At 46.1% G+C, this 17,509-nt stretch overlaps 1 protein-coding gene across 1 annotated transcript in view; it reads left to right on the top strand.

Moving 5' to 3' along the window:
• Positions 1-10,015, top strand: part of CFAP77 (cilia and flagella associated protein 77) — a 41,060-nt gene extending 31,045 nt beyond the window's left edge. The window contains exons 5-6 of the mRNA XM_081967313.1: positions 1,970-2,071; positions 9,737-10,015. Of these exons, the coding sequence (XP_081823439.1) occupies positions 1,970-2,071; positions 9,737-9,862 (228 nt within the window). The 3' untranslated portion in view covers positions 9,863-10,015. The remainder of the gene's footprint in view (positions 1-1,969; positions 2,072-9,736) is intronic.
• Positions 10,016-17,509: the final 7,494 nt, after the last annotated feature.

The raw sequence follows: 17,509 nt of genomic DNA, 5'->3' as shown, positions 1-17,509 counted from the left end.
GGCAGTTTGGGCGATTCGAATCCCCAGCACTGCGTAACGGAGTGAGCTCTCGTTAGTCGTCCCAGCTTCTGCCAACCTAGCAGTTCGAAAGCACGTAAAAAATGCAAGTAGAAAAATAGGGACCACCTTTGGTGGGAAGGGAACAGCGTTCCGTGCGCCTTCGGTGTTGAGTCATGCCGGCCACATGACCACGGAGATGTCTTCGGACAGAGCTGGCTCTTCGGCTTTGAAATGGAGATGAGCACTGCCCCCTAGAGTCGGGAACGACTAGCACATAAGTGCTTCACCTCTTAAGATGTGTGGACTTCAACTCCCCCGCCTGAGGCATTCTGGGAATTGGAGTCCATACACCTTAAAAGTTGTCAAGGTTCAGAAACTCTTATCTAAATGGACTGGTCTCTTCTTTGATGGAACTACTTTCTGAAGAAGATCAGCAAACGTCTCTTGGGCTTTTGCTTTTGTTCTTGTCACTCGTCCTTTAGAGTTAATGGTGTGGATTTTCTTTATTCTTGTTCATTTATTACTTACATCCTGTTTGATGTCCTTTGAAAGGAAAGATGGGGTCTACAAATGACCTGGTTATCAAATGTGTTAGATGATCCCAGCATGTGTGGCAGGGTAATTATGTAGCATAAATAGAAATAAACAGATATCTTAGAATCTTAGAATAACAGAGTTGGAAGGGACGTTGGAGGTCTTCTAGTCCAACCCCCTGCTTAGGCAGGAAAACCTACACCACTTCAGACAAATGGTTATCCAACATCTTCTTTAAAACTTCCAGTGCTGGAGCATTCACAACTTCTGGAAGCAAGTTGTTCCATTGATTAATTGTTCTGTAAGGAAGTTTCTCACTAGTTCTAAGTTGCTTCTCTCCTTGATTAGTTTCCACCCATTGCTTCTTTTTCCTGCCCTCAGGTGCTTTGGAGAATAGCTTGACTCCCTCTTCTTTGGGGAAGCCCCTGAGATATTGGAAGACTGCTATCTGTCTCTCCTAGTCCTTCTTTCTCTTAAGCTAAACATACCCAGTTCCTGCAACCGTTCTTCATATGTTTTAGCCTCCAGTCCCCTCATCCTCTTTGTTGCTCTTCTCTGCACTCTTTCTAGAGTCTCCGCATCCTTTTTACATCTCCTTCCAGGAGTATCTCGTATTTCTGAGGAACTGTCAAGCAACCATACTGTAAGGCCCCTGCCATGATTGGGAGATTTCTTAGTTTCCAAACATTCAGCATGGGAAGCAAACTTTTGTGTCCCCTGATTAAGTTTCCAAAACCTCTCCTTCCCAGCTTTGGAAATGTCTGCTCTCCTGACTCTGTTTCAATGATATTCCATATTCTTCCCAACCATGTCTGTAGAGAAGAGGTCATCAACTGGTGGCCCACGAGAAAATGTTGGTGGTCTGCAGAAAAATTATTTGCATTTTTAATATTGCACTGAATCCAGGGTCCTCAAACTACGGCCCCTGGGATGGATATGTGCAATGAATATTTGTGTTGCTGCAGAGAGTCTCCCCTTTCGGGGTCTTTGTGAGGGTCGGAGGGGGGGGGCAGAAATTCTGACTTGGGGTCTGCTTTGGCCTCCTGGTGGGGGCTTTGGGCGAAGGCTGGAGGAAGAGCTGAAGGGCCTTCTCCTCCTTCCTGCAAACTCCACTCCATTCTATTACTGATAATGTTCCCTAGTTGGGTCTTGAAACGTCTGCAAGGAAACCACCAAGCTCAGAGCTTCTGGATATAAACAGAGAGAAAGTCCCACTTCCTTCGATCACTGATGACGTTCCCTAGTTGGGTCATGAAACGTCTTGCCAGAAAGCCACCAAGCTCAGAGAGCACCCTCTGCACATGTCCTTCCTGCCCATCCTACCTCGCAAGGCTGTCTCCCCAACTAAACACCACACCGGTGTTGTGTATATTTGTGGTATGTATTCTCCTTGGTGACTTTTCTAAGTCCGGCGTGTTCGCTTGATATGTTTCAGAAACGCCGGGGGAAATTCTACGAGACTCGCACTTGTTTGCTGAGGAAGTTCCAACCACCGATGAAAAAGGAGGACCTTTGGCGTATTCCCCATTTCCAGAAGGTGCGTGTGAACCTGGAAAGGGTTTATTCTAAGGGCTTATTAAGAGCCGAGGCGTATGCATACTTTTATTTTCCTTTTTAAAAAAGGAGGAGGAAGATATTTTTTAAAATTAAAGATGTCTATTGAAATGGAAGTGTAGATACCATCCACATCAAACGGAGGCTGAAATACACCAATGAGATGAAGAGTTAGGCGTAGAGGGGAGAGGTAAGGGAAGAAGAGAAGGATAGGAGAGGGGGAAGAGGAGGAGAGAAAGAAGGAGTGGAAAGGGGAGAGAGAGGAGAAGGAGAGAGGAAGGGGAAGTAGGGAAGAGGACGACAGAAGGAAGAAAGGAGGAGGAGGAGAGAGGGAGAAGAAAGTGATGGGTACAAATACAGTGTATGGAGAGCAGAAGAGCCATTAATCGTTTTTGGGGAGTTGATGGTAAGACAAATTGATGTAAACATTTAACAATATAATTGTTGGTTATGTAATAGTATACATGGGGTTATTTGTTACGAAAATAAAATAAAATAAAAAGCTTTATTAAAAACAAAAAAGAGGCAAGGTGGCCCAGTGGTTAGAGTGCAGCACTGCAGGCTATTTCAGCTGACTGCTAGCTGCAGTTTGGCAGTTCGAATCTCTCCACGCTCAAGGTCGACTCAGCCTTCCATCCTTCCGAGGTGGGTCAAATGAGGACCCAGATTGTTGGGAGGCAAGAGGCTGACTCTGTCAACCGCTTAGAGAGGGCTGTAAAAGCCCCGCGAAGCGGTATACACAGCAGCCATCCCATCTTCCCTAAGTAAGGGAAAAGGGAAAGGCTCCCCTCGCATATATGTGCTAGTTGTTCCTGACACTAGGGGGTGGTGCTCATCTCCGTTTCAAAGCCAGAGAGCCAGCGCTGTCCGAAGACGTCTCCGTGGTCATGTGGCCGGCATGACTCAACGCCGAAGGCGCACGGAACGCTCTTCCCTTCCCACCAAAGGTGGTCCCTATTTATCTACTTGCATTTTTACAGTGCTTTCGATCTGCTAGGTTGGCAGAAGTAAGTCAGTCAACTCCCTAAGTAAATTCACATTTAAATCGCCAAAATACACCAGATCTTGCCAATACAAGCACTCATGGACTTAATGGCCACAGCTCGGAACAGTCGCTAAGCGAGATGGCAGTTAAGCGAGCCGTGCCCGACATCGTGACAGTTCCGTAGCAAATCGGCGCGGTCTTTAAGTGAAGCCTGAGATCCTTACAGCCCATCTGCGTTCTGCCGTTGTTTTGGCTGGTCGGAAGCCAGAGGCAATTCGGTTTTGATGAATGGTTGTTGTTATGATTTAAAAAGAAGCAAGCAGATTTGTGACAGTTGCTCGTCAAAGGGGAAAGGCGGAGACTGGATCATTTCAATGAAAACGTCACCTGTTTGAATGTCACGCCAGCAACCAGGGCAAAAAAAATCACCTGGAATTTTTCTCAGAGGCGACGTTATTCAGCACAAAACGTTCCTTCTAAGGAAACAGAAGGAAGTGCAAAATATTTCCCCGAACGTTATGTTCTAAAGTGTTTGGTTTGAGTTGCCTGGAGGGGTTTTGTCTTCTGTATGGACTAGATGACCTGCAAAGTCTCTTTCCAACTCTTCTGTTATTCTGTTATTCTGTTGTTGTTGTTGTTTAATGAAAAAAAGTCAGGCGGTGAGCTCATATCTGTCAACTGTCCCCGCGGGAGTATCGAATTGAGAAGCCCAGAACTGTCTTTCAAAATTCGATACAGTAAATTACTCCTTAATGGCTCCCTCTGGATTCCATTTTTTTTAAAAACGGAATCTTCAACAGAATAACAAAGTTGGAAGGGACCCTGGAGGTCTTCTAGCCCAACCCCCTGCTCAAGCAGGAGACTCCTTACAATTCCAGACAAATGATTGTCCTTAAAAGCCTCCAGTGATGCAGCACCTACAACCTCTGATGGCAAGCGGTTCCACTGGTTAATTGTTTTCGCTGTCACGAAATTTATCCTTAGTTCCAGGTTGCTTCTGTCCTTGTTTAGTTTCCATCCATGGCTTCTTCTCCTGCCTTCTGGGCCTTTAGAGAATAGCTTGAGCCATTCTTCTCTGTAGAAGCCTCTTAGATATTGAAACACTGCTGTCATATCCTCCCTAGTCCTTCAAGACACCAAGCTGGCAGGAATATCCCACATTCCAGAAGATAGGCTTAAGCTACAGAAGGATCTGGAGAGACTTCAACATTGGGCGCTATTTAACAAAACGAAATTCAATAGTGAAAAAAAGCAAGGTTCTACATTTAGCCAAGAAAAACGAAAGGCACAGGTACAGTATAGGTGGTACCTTGCTCAATAGTAGTAACTGGGAGAGGGATCTTGGAGTCCTAGTGGACAACCATTTAAATAAGAGCCAACCGTGTGCAGCAGCTGCCAAAAAAGCCAACACAGTTCTAGGTTGCATCAACAGAGGGATGGAATCAAGATCACGTGAAGGGTTAATACCACTTTATAATGCCTTGGTAAGGCCACACTTGGAATACTGCATCCAGTTTTGGTCACCACAATGTAAAAAGGATGTGGAGACTCTAGAAAGAGTGCAGAGAAGAGCAACAAAGAGGATTAGGGGACTGGAGGCTAAAACATATGAGGAATAGTTGCAGGAACTGGGTATGTGTAGTTTGATGAAAGGAAAGACTAGGGGAGACATGATAGAAGTGTTCCAATATCTCAGGGGTTGCCACAAAGGAGAGGCAAACTATCTGAAGACAGGATAAGAAGCGATGGGTGGAAAGTAATCAAGGAGAGAAGCAACTTAGAACTAAAGGAGAAATTTCCTGACAGTGAGAACAATTAATCAGTGGAACAACTTGCCTCCAGAAGTTGTGAATGCTCCAACACTGCATGTTTTATATACCATTTGTCTGAAAGGGTACAGGGTCTTGTGCTTGAGCAGGGGGTTGGACTAGAAGACCTCCGAGGTCCCTTCCAACTCTGTTATTCTATTCTATTTCATTCCATTTCTAATTTCTAATTTCTCTTCTCTTCTCTTCTCCTCTTCCCTTCCATTCCATTCCATTCCTAATTTCTCTTCTTTTCTCTTCTCTTCTTTTTCTATGGATTTGCAAAGCCACATGTGACCCAAGTCCACTTGTTTACTGCTGTCCTTCTGCATTGAGGGAAGCCAACTAGGATGTTCTAAGCTTCCTTGCTCGCTCATTTTTTTTCCTGGCACAAGACCCGTGTCTGGAGGGGGTTTTAGCCTCCTCCCCGAGCGCCTTGCTCACCTGTCTCCTTCTCCTTGGTTGACAATCCTATCAAAAGCAGCCGGGGACCCAGACACGATCTTTTCGCTCACAGGCAGTTTATGAAAAGGAAGAGAATTTGAAGCCACGGCGAGGAGGAGGAGGAGGAAAGGAGGGGGGGGAGAGAGAAGAGAATGCAAATAAAGAGGGGGTGTGGGAGAGAAAAAGAAGGAAACCATCATTGGGAGGGAAATGGAAAATTAAAGGGGGGGAAACCCACAAGCTGATGAGGTATCTCACCTGGGTACCCCCCTCCCTCCCGCCAATTAAATCAAAACGGTTTGTTTTTAATGGTCTTTTACATTGACAAGTGGACGATCATTTTTAGGGTCTGAAAGCTGTCAGGCAGCGGAGGCGAATCCTCGGTTGATAATGCCCAGCGGTTCCAATTAGGCACCGAGGCCGTTCCTGGTGCGTTAATGACTCCCCCGGCACCGGCTTGGCCCCTTCGGCGCTGCCTAATTCCTCTTCTTCCCCCTCTTCCTCTGACACCACAAATTACCGACACAAAACGGTGACACTCCTGGCCGGGCCAGGCCCAGGCCTGTGGGCTTAATGAGCAAGAGTAGTTGTTGGGAGGTTTTTTTTTTCCCCTTCTCCTTTTTCTTCCTTCTTTTTTTTTCCCTTCCCTTTCCCCTCTTCCCTATTTTTCAGGAGGGGTTGCCTTCTCCGCTAAGTTCTTTTCTTGTTTGACAGCTGCTCGCGTGTTGACCTTATAAAAGATTTAGCATCTCTCGTTATTTCCCTGCCAAGTGTTGACGACCGAAGACAGGTGATGGGTTGCGAAGACGGAGAAAGAGGGTGGGTGGGGGGGGGGAGAGAAAACGGTTGGTCTGTAAAGATGGGTGAATCAGCTCGTACGCCCAGCGGTGTGCGACCATACCGGGAGAGTTGCAAGAAAGGAGTTGCAGCCGCAGCCCTGAAATCTGAGCTTTGCTGCGTTTAAACGTGTGAACAAAATGCCAAAATGAGACGCCGGACAAGGGACGGCAGTTGGAAAAGATGCGCGTAGAGGCTCAGGTTGGTGCCATCGTGCCCATGAAAAGTTTGGTGGGAGCAAAGAATCTTCCGAGGGTGTCCCCAGAATCTGTAGCCACCAAGGAATTCTAGAAACCAGGATTCAACCGAAAGAAGGTCCATCTTGGGCCAGGATTTTGCTTTCTCTCTGTGATCAAATATAAATGCAATAGCAGAGTTGGAAGGGACCTTGGAGGTCTTCTAGTCCAACTCCCTGCCTAGGCAGGAAACCCTATACAGTTTCAGACAGATGGCTATCCAACATTTTCCTAAAAGACTTCCAGTGTTGGGGCATTCACAATTTCTGGAGGCAAGTTGTTCCACTGATTATTTGTTCTAACTGTCAGGAAGTTTCTCCTCAGTTCTAAGTTGCTTCTCTCCTTGATTACAAGGAGGCACCAAGGACCCTGCAGTCTCCCTCTGCCTCCCTCTTCCTCTCCTCCTCCTCTTCCTCCTCTCTGTAAACCCCTCTCCCTTCTAGCAGTGATGGTGTTACCTAATTGGGCAATGAAATGTCCGCAAGGAAACAACCAAATTGAGCTACTGTTAACAAACAGGGAGCAAGTTACCCACTAGGACTGATGGCGTTACTTAGTTGGCCAATGAAATGTCCTCAAGAAAACAACCAAATTGAGCTACTCTCAGAGAGAACCAAGGACCCTTGCGATAAAGGATTCAAGAAAAGGGCAGCACAACCCAACTCAACAACAGAGCTAGTGTATAACAAAATTGTGACTGCTCCATTCATCAGGAGCCAGGGGAGTTCCTGCCCCCGCTTTGTCCTCCTCCTCCTCCCCCCACCCCCAAATAAAACAAGCCTACTTAAACAGGAGCCTAATTATGGATTTAGATGTCCAATTCGGAAAACGCCAACTGATCTGCGTTAATGAGATCTGAGGACTTAATACCTGCGTGTCCGCAATTATCTCGGCGGCTGGAGATTTGGTGTGCCAATCAAGAAATTACCTTTCGGCGTCTGAATGGTTCATTAAGCCTCCTTGGGAAGTGCCGGATGAAGGGTTTTGGAGGTGGACCGGGCGGAGAAGACTTAATCAACCATCCCCAAAGGACGGAAGTCCTCGGAGACGTCGCGTCTGAAGAGCAGGAAGCAGGATTGAAAGGGAAGAGATGGAGAGGTGCCTTCTTAACTCCTTCTGATCCTTCGCAGCACTCTGAAGACCAGAGGGGTCAAGAGTGGAAGGTGGGATCCATGTTCCTTATCCTCCATGAGGCATGGAAGATGTCTCTGGAACATCTCGGTCATCCAGGTCAAGGTGTTTCTATTTTTTCTCAAAAGGCAACTGGACTTTGTTGAAGACGTTTCCTCAACCAAGAAGCTTCTGAAGTTCTGAAGAAGCTTCTTGGATGAGAAGCGAAAGGTGTCTTCAAGGAGAAACAGCATCCAGTTGCCTCTTGAGAAAGCACCTTCAGGTTAAGCCTGGAAGCCAGCTGAGCAAGTTGGCTCCTAAGATTGAGAAGTCAAACAAAGTCCACCTACGTACTACCACCACACACAAACCCTATTGGACCAACATGGTCGTTTTTGGCCCATAACCATCCATGAAGACCTGGCCTTCATCCCGCAGTGGATAGATGGGGATGTTGGCGATGATGAAGATGATGGTGTTTGTTCCCCAAGTTTGATATTTCTCCACAGCTTCCCTGGATGCTCTCATCTGAACAAGACTCCTAGGAGGAGTTTCCTCTTTGAGATCTTCTCAGGACCAACACCCTACTTTTCTTTATTCTGTCTCTAGCCGTCCGCAGCCTCCTTGGCCTCCAGTTCTTCCTTTCATCCCCAAGGAAGGATCTCCAGAAGGAGGTCCACCCAGAGGGCTTTTTCCTACAGGGAAGGGCAGCGAAGGAGGCTGCAGAGGTATGGAGAGATGGGGAACAAACGGTTCTCTCTTCAACAACAACCTCCATCCTCCCTGATATGTTGTCATTGTCTATAGATCATAAGTTCTAGTCTTGCCTTAGGCATGACTTTCACCAGGAGATGGTGAGTTCTAGTGCTATCTCAGGCATGAAAGTCAACTGGATGACTTTGGGCCAATCACCAGGAGATGGTGAGTTCTAGTCACATCTCAGGCACGAAAGTCAACCGGGTGACTTTGTGCCAATCACCAGGAGATGGTGAGTTCTAGTCACATCTCAGGCACGAAAGTCAACTGGGTGACTTTGGGTCAATCACCAGGAGACGGCGAGTTCTAGTCACATCTCAGGCATGAAAGCCAACTGGGTGACTTTGGGTCAATCACCAGGAGACGGTGAGTTCTAGTCCCATGTCAGGCACGAAGGTCAACTGGGTGACTTTGGGCCAATCACCAGGAGATGGCGAGTTCTAGACACATCTCAGGCACGAAGGTCAACCGGGTGACTTTGGGCCAATCACCAGGAGATGGCGAGTTCTAGTCACATCTCAGGCACGGTCAACTGGGTGACTTTGGGTCAATCACCAGGAGATGGTGAGTTGTAGTCCCATGTCAGGCATGAAAGCCAGCTAGGTGATTTTGGGACAGTCCCTCCCTCTCAGCCCAACCCACCTCACAGAGGAGGAGTTGTGGGGAAAACAGGAGGAAGAAGGAGTATTAAATATATTTGCCACCTTGAGTTGTTTATATAGTTGCATTGGCATCCTTCAGCCTCCAAAGACGATGGCATCGTGCTCTGGGAGGAGGTCAAAGCTGGAGTGTCCTCTCCAGAGCACGAGGCCTGGGTGGAGGCTAGGCTGCTATCTAAGCAGCAGGTCCCTCCTCTCCACGTGGCTGAAATAGTCCAATGGAACGGCAGAGCCGATACAATTGGTTCCAGCTGCGTCATACGAGTTACCAGAACATGGTTGTACATAGTCACGAACTGCTTCCGGGATTCCGGCTGTGGATTTTGCCTGGAGGTTGACTCCTGAAGCCTTTTCCAGGAGTGGATCTAGCCACAAGGCAGTGGAGGATTGTAATCGGAGTTTCCCTTCTCCTAGAAGATGGTTCTACTGCTTGATCTGCCCTTGGGGCGTAGAGCCCTCTTCCGCCTTCAAACCCGTTGACCGTCTTCTCCCGTAACCCTGGGAAGGGGCCCTTACGAGGTGCTCCCAGCCGGGCCAGCTGGACCAAGGTTTTTTAAGGAGGTGTTACTCCTCCATCACTCACCCTTTGTCCTGGCTTGTGACAGGCAGAGCCTGGCTTCCCAAACGTTGGGCCCAGGATGGCGGGTTTTGTTTATATATAGTATCAGTGGCATATTACATGAACACAAAACACTTTTAAATCTATTGGCCATTACTCATGTCTCTAGTGAAGGTAAGACCTCCCATCTATCTGGATCCAAGAAGTCACTTGATATTTCTCTCTCTTCCCCTGCCCCACTCTCTCATCTTCTCTAGGTTGACCCACACCTCTCGACCTTCCCAGATCACACTTCATACAAGAAGGCGCTTGAGGTCTTCCGTTCAGAAGTTCCTGTGAGGATTGGGCCCCTGGCTCAAGGCCTTTACACCACAGCCTGTTAAGACCTACGTAGAGGGAAGAAAGAGAGAGGAGGTTAGAGAAGGCTGAACCACGAAAGTAAACAAAAAAGAACCCAGAAGACTTAATTGCAGATTTCTATTTTAGGATTGGAAATTGGTTTGTTCGCCTGATGATTAAACTTATTTTTAACCCGATGTGTTTATTTGGTCTTTAATGTTTCTGCAATGAGTTGATCCGGAGGCTCAGAATTTGCACCCTGTGACATTTTTGAGACAACCCAGGAGCAAAATACAGTAAACAGAGGTTTGCCTTTCAAATAGTGGTTTATCTATGAGGAATATATACATACACTTACTGGACAAAGTCAGGCAATCAATCATCAATTATAGCACGGAAGCACACAGGGAGAGAGAGGGACGCCCTCACAGGGCCTCTCTTATATATACAGCCTCTTAAAGTCATATCAGTCCAAAAACCTTGCTGACTCATTCCCTGCCTTAGATCATTGTAGCTCTTAAAGCCTTTCTCTGACAATCTGAATTCTAGACCATTTTTGGGACCGTTTATCTCCCATTGGGAAATTTGCAAACCGGTTCCCGTCCCCCTCCAGTGGACAATCCCAAAATTAAGTGATGGGTTGATTAGATCACTGGTTCTCAACCATTTCTTCATCACGGATCCCCTTGAAATATCTTTTGTGGCCATAGTCAACTTGCTGTGGTCAACTTGCCACAGCCAACAATTCCACCATTCCATTTAATAATTTAAAATGATTTTTAAAATATTTTAATTTTTTGGGGTCATTTGCCTTTTGTTTGCATCCTTCCTTTTGCATCCTTTCTTATTCCCCAGTCTGGTAGATCCCCTGTGACGACATCATGGATCTCCCAGGGGTCAGAAGAACACAGGTTGAGAACCTCTGGGTTAGACCATCCATCCTTGGTTAGAGGACTTTCAAATGACCTCCTTAAGAAGTGTTAAATATGGTCAGCAAATCTACTGGCACATACCTGCTAGTCGTTCCCGACTCTAGGGGGTGGTGCTCATCTCCATTTCAAAGCCGAAGAGCCAGCGCTGTCCGAAGATGTCTCCGTGGTCATGTGGCCGGCATGACTCAACACCGAAAGCATACAGAAAGCTGTTACCTTCCCACCCAAAGGTAGTTCCTATTTTTCTACTGGCATTTTTCGAACTGCTAGGTTGGCAGAAGCTGGGACAAGTCACGGGAGCTCACTCCGTTATGTAGCACTAGGGATTCGAACTGCCGAACGGACGACCTTTGTGATCGACAAGCTCAGCATCTTAGCCACTGAGTGTCCCTTAAATCAATTGGGGGGGGGGTAGGCTTGTAAATGCCCTGAACTAGAAACTCGAGTTTGTCTCACACACACTCAAGACCCCAAACCACAACTTGTCAGCGATGTGCCAAACGCTGAACGTTGTATGAAGGCAGGAAGTCAAGATCAGGTGACTTCCAACGTTGGGTTCTTCCATGCTTTGTAAGAGAGCCTTTTCTTTTTAATCGCGTCATGTAGCTTTATCTTCTTCCTCTTTTCCCAAATGTGTTTTCGCTCCCTTCCTTTTCCTTTTGGCCCGGATGCTCCTTATCTTAGAGTGACACCCACTGGCAATTCCGAGAGCCTCGTGAAAGATTTTGTTGGACTGATTCCTTCCCATCTCTGACTTCTTGGAAGGGAGAAGAAGCAACCTAGCTTAAACCCAAACTTCCTCTCGACCTTCCTCTTTTATCTCTCTTGGTTCCTTCCTTCACGCTGATGGCTTTTGACTTCTCTTCCCCCCCCCCCCCCCCCACACACACCTCCCATGTAAAATCCTCCAACAGTTGAACACATCAAAACAAATTGAGGTAATCACGGAAACGGGGAGAAGCACATCTAAAGATTTGGGGAGCATCTTCCTTGTCTTTCTTGAAAAGGAGGACCAGAGGACAAGGGGACTTTGCGAGTCTGAATGAGTAGTTGGCTTGGAAAGTTGGAAGAAGAGAAAGAAGAGAAAGGAAGGAAGGAAATGGGAAGAAGAGGAAGGAAGGAAAAACGAAGGACAATCCCCAAATACCCCCCACCCACCCACCCAAAAATTCCCCGCTCCTAAACCACCCAAGCAGCCACACAACAGACCAAGAAATGCTGTCCATTAGCTCAGTGATGGTGGCCCTTTAGTTTGCTATAATGCTTGAAAAATCAAAAAGAGAGAGATTTCACCGATTCCAAATTCCACTAAAGGTCACACGAGGGGCATTTGCACAACCCACTTAACCTGGGTGTGTGTGTGTGTGTGTGTGTGTGTGTGTGTGTGTGTGTGTGACTGTACTCATTTTATACCTTTGCATAAGGCACACAACCCTAAATTAAAGCAGCCCAATCAAGAGGTGAGTATCCTGTTCCTTCCCCTTCTTTTTCTTTTTTTACACTTTCCGTCTTTTACACTTTTTTGGTTGAGCGAAAAGCGTGAAGAGGAGAATCGGGTCAGATGAGAAACTTTAGTTGGGGGTCTGGCTGTCGTCCCGACTCTCTCTCTCTCTTCCTCCCCGCCCCCATCACCACAATTCTTCTCCCCATCCCCACCCCACCCCAGTTGTTCTCCGACAGCTTGCAACCGGCCTTGGTTTCAGATGGGAGCTGTGCAAACTCCCACAGGGGGACCCACCTTCCCGGGCCCCGCTTACAAGCTGCTGAGTCAAAAGGAAAGTCTTAAGAAGGAGGTGCAGGAGAGCTGTCAGGAGGGAGGCAGAGAGTAAGGGGGGAGGGAGGGAGGGAAAGAGAGCGGGGGGGGGGGGGGAGAGAAGAAGGATTGTTCGCAAAGGGAAAGAGGTGAAGATGGGGGAAAGGCAGGAGAGAAGGGAAAGAGAGGGAAAGGAAAAGGTAGGAAAAGAGGAAGGGCAGAACGAAAGGGAAGAAAAAGGGATTGGAATAAGATAGAAGAAAGAAAGAAAGAAAGAAAGAAAGAAAGAAAGAAAGAGGGAGGGAGGGAGGGAAGGAAGGAAGGAAGGAAGGAAGGAAGGAAGGAAGGAAGGAAGGAAGGAAGGAAAGAAAGAAAACAATTCCAAGAAGACATTAATGATCACAGCTGTCCAAAGCAGGTTAATATAGAATTTACTCATTTTATCTCCTTCCTTCCTTCCTTCCTTCCTTCCTTCCTTCCTTCCTTCCTTCCTTCCTTCCGTCCTTTCTTCCCCTTAGTGCTCTCTGAGCTTGGCTGTTTTCTTGCAGAAGTTTCATTACCCAACTAGGTAACATCATCAGTCATCTTCCTTCCTTCTTTGCTTCCTTCCTTCCTTCCCTCCTTCCCATCATTCTTTTTCTCGCTCCCTCATAATCTCTCTTACTCTTTCAATCTTCCACATTTTATCTCTCTTAATCCTCCCTCCCTTCCTTTCCTTTCTCCTTCCATTTTTCATTCACATCGACATCATTCTCTTTCTTTCAATCTCCTGTGTTTTTCTCTGAATCCTCCCTCCCTCCCTTCTTCCTTTCCTCTCTCCCTTCCTTCCCAGCCTTACCTCCACCTTCCCTAAAAGAGTAAGGGGCTTCAAGCAAGGCAGACCTCTCCCACTTCAGTGACAAATAATTCCCGGGGGGGGGGAGAAAGACCTCTTGGGGGCTTTCATGGTTCCCAAAGAAGACAATTTCGAACAAAACTGTGGAGGGACAGACCCAGCTGGTGGGGGGGAGGGAAATAAAATACCCTACCCCTAAAAAATGAAGGGGCTGAAAGACCCCTCCCCTAAGCCTTATTAATTTTTAGTAGGTGTCTTCTCTTGTCACTGCCACTTAATTCCAATTTCTCTGTGCGGTTTTTTACAATAACAATGACAACAAACGAACCCTGTATTATTCTTGCAAGACTTGTGAATTGAATTGAAATCCTTTAGGGCAGGGGGAGCTTTTGTTTTGGGTTTAGGAGACACTTTGGAGGGTCCTAAGAATCAGCCCTTTAGCTACCATGGTGCGTATTTTGCAGTGTGTGCCTACAGAGGATTGGATGAAAAGAAGGGCGAGCTGCTGGGTTTTGGGGGTTTTTTCTTCTTTTTTTGAAAAAGGGGACGATTAAAAAAAGGAGACAATTTGTGCCCAAAGGCTGCAGAAAATCCACCCGGAATCTCCTTTCTCCATCCAGCATTTTCAAATGATTATTATTATTATAGTTGCCCCCCCTCACCCTTCACAAAGCCAGATGTTTAGACTGAATTGGGCATTTTGGTCCTATTATTATTATTATTATTATTATTATTATTATTATTATTATTATTATTATTATTATTATTATTATTATTAAAGTTTTCTTGTGGTTGCCCAACTCCAGGGCTCTTCATCCTCCTTACTTCTCTCTATTCTGAATATTATTTCATTGTCGAAGTTTGAATACCTCCAGACCTGGAAAGTATTCATTGTCCCCGTTTTTAATCTGGTAACTTTTCTTGAAATTCTGACTGTCTCTGTCTCTATCTCTTTTTATCTATCTATCTATCTATCTATCTATCTATCTATCTATCTATCTATCTATCTATATCACTATCTCTGTCTGTCTATATCTTTCTATATCTATCTATCTCTATTTATGTATCTATCTATCTATCTATCTATCTATCTATCTATCATCTATCTATCTATCTATCTATCTATCTATCATCTATCTATCTATCTATCTATCTATCTATCATGTATATCTATCTATCTATCTATCTATCTATCTCTATCTATCTATCTATCTATCTCTATCATCTATCTATCTATCTATCTATCTATCTATCTATCATGTATATCTATCTATCTATCTATCTATCTATCTATCTATATCTATCTATCTATCTATCTATCTATCTATCTCTATCTATCTATCTATCTATTTATCTATCTATCTATCTCTATCTATCTATCATCTATCTATCTATCTATCATCTATCTATCTATCTATCTATCTATCTATCTATCTATCTATCTATCTATCATCATGTATATCTATCTATATCTATCTATCTATCTATCTATCTATCTATCTATCTATCTATATCTATCATCTATCTATCTATATCATCTATCTATTTATCTGTCTATCTGTCTCTCTGTCTCTGTGTGTGTGTGTGTGTGTGTGTCTCTCGCTCTGTCTCTCTCTCTCCCCCCCTTCTCTCTCATCTTCCCACCCTTGTCCCTTCTGAAATATAACATAGCAAAGACGTTTTTCCTTCTTTCCTCTTCCATTTACTCCTGAGTAAAACCTCAATTTCCATCTCCCTGCTGGCTTCAGGTCTTTGAAAAAAACCCAGAGCCAAAATTAGCTTTCCAAAAAAAAAAAAAACCCATCCTTTTTCTGGGGTCTTGCCCTGGAGACGCCTTCCGTAATGAGGGGGGGGCTTTACATTTTTCACCAGTTGGGGCCCCTTCCGACGGAAAAGGCACAATGGTCTCAATGTGCTGTAAAGCGAGAGACTCGCTATGCCCAAACTTCAGGGTTGAGAAATCGAATGTTTGGCTTGTTGATCTGGGTTGCCTTCAGACCTTCAACATTGGGGGTCCAATGCCCAGTTTATTTGCTTTTAAACATATTTTGTTTTGACATATTGCCACGCGAGAAGAGGGGTGATGCCTAGTAGATGCCATAGAAGATTTTTTTTTTTTAAATTCTGGGCGATGAATCGATGTGCTATTTAATTGTTGTGCAAATTCGGCAAAACCTGAATTTCACCTTAAATTCGGTTGAACTTCCTTGCGAGTCAACCAAGAGGCCTTTTTTTTTCCAAAAGAAGGGGAAGAGCTTTAAAATTCCGAGGGAAAATCGTGATGATTTATTTTTGTTAAATAAAGGAAGGCAAGGAGGCAAGGAGGGAGGGATGTAAACGGAAGAGGAGAGAAATGAAAATGCTCTTTGCTAGAACAATTTCGGAGTTTTATTTTCTCGCGTTTTTAGCTGGTTTTCCCAGCACTTCATATTTTCCTTTAAAAAAGAAAAACATTGTAAAGATATTTATCGTCAGGGTGCTGTTAAGCTTTTTAACAGTCTAGCTTTCGTGGCCAGGGCGAAGAGAGAAAATAATCTCACTTTTCAAGAACTAAACACCGGTAGCTTAAAGCGCCCCCCCCCCGTTTTCAAGCAGACCCCCCCCCAAAGCACTTTCTCCTCTTCTTCTTCTTCTCCCTTTCCCCTCCCACCCCACATTGCTAATATCCCCATTTAAAACTTCATCAGCGCTGTAATGATAGCAAACAGAGCAGCAATTGCCTGCTAACCGTCGGATCTGCGCTGTAATTAATTCAATGTCTGTTTTAATCAAACCGAGGAGCGATCAAGTTTTTTTTTCCCCCTCCAGTCCGGGTGGCACGCGTGACGTCACCCTAAAAGACAGCCGGCCAATCCGGAGGGGGCCTGCGGGGCACGTGGGCTCGGATACTCGGTTAAATTTTTTTAAAAAAGCAAAAAAAAAAGCAACCGTAGGGGAAAAAGATAGAGGAGGTGGAGAAGAAAAAGAAAAGAAAGTGTGGCGCGAGTCGGAGCGGGTTTCCGTATAGAGAAAGCGGGACAACGAGGGGGACGCCTCCGGAGCTGTCCTTGGTGCTGAAACGGCGCGACGAGGCCGTTTCGGGGGGCCCCTCCCCCGAAATCTCCTCCCGAGCGATAGATCCCGAAGGATCCCGCAGGATCATGGGAGGAGACGAAGCGGAGATCCCCCTTGTCCGCTACTTCGAGCGTTTACTAAGGTGCTGATCGATTCTCACTGTATTAAGGGGGTCTTGAGCTTTGGTGTCCCGGGGCTGTCCATGTTGGATTGGATGCTGTCCATAGTGCTGAAACAACTCAACTTCCTTGCTCTCTCCATTTCTCTCTCCCTTTCTCTCTCTCTCTCTTTCTTTCTCCCTTTCTCTCTGTGTCTCTGTCTCTTTCTCTCTCTCTCTCTCTCTTTCTCCCTCCCTCCCCCCTCTCTTCCTCAGATCTCTCTCCCTCCATCTTTTCATTTCTTGAGGATGAGCTTCTTTCGCGTTGGGCTGTTGTAAAAGTTTGCTGCCATTCCTATGCTGGGTTTCGGACACATTGGATCGGAGTTGACTTGGTTTTTTATTTAAGATCTGGGCGGACCGAGGGGTGTTCAGGACCAGAGGTTGCGATGGGGACAATTCACAACCTTGCGGTCGCTTAGGGGAGAGTCAGATCGGTTGAACTCCATGCGATCCAACCGCCCAGCGAGCAGAAATGAACGGACAGCCGCCTCAAGAGCTTGAGTGGTTGAAGTGCTTTCCCTCATCCTTGGGAGAGTAAAGCACCTTTGAACCCCGGTGGGGCTCAATTTGGAGAAAGTCAACAGCTGTGTAAGTTGCGGTTGGGATTTAAGGCATGCTCAATTCCAAATGAATCTTGTTGAACCCAATGGGTTTGTTCTTTTTATAAAGCCTGATTAACGTCTAGTACCAACTCCTCAGTTCCTTCCTTTTTCCTCTTGCCTTTTGACATTTTTCCTTCCCCTTTTTCCCCCTCTTCCCGCTGCAGCCGATTTGGACGCTGATCGCGCGCCCCTCCCCCTCCGTGCCCACCACCCCAAAGTCGGGACCTTGGATGTTAAATGTGGGCCAGGAATTGTGCGTTTCCCAGTGGTGCGAGCGTGCCTCCTTCGCCTCTTTCCCCCCTCTCCCTCTCTGCGTCCATAACCTCGGCGGGTTCATGCCGTCCTGACAAGCAGC

Source organism: Natrix helvetica, assembly GCF_964273705.1.
Source record: "Natrix helvetica genome assembly, chromosome: 15".
NCBI classification, from domain to species: domain Eukaryota; kingdom Metazoa; phylum Chordata; class Lepidosauria; order Squamata; family Natricidae; genus Natrix; species Natrix helvetica.
The sequence above is the reverse complement of the archived record's forward strand: the minus strand, read 5'-3'. Positions and strand labels throughout refer to the sequence as shown.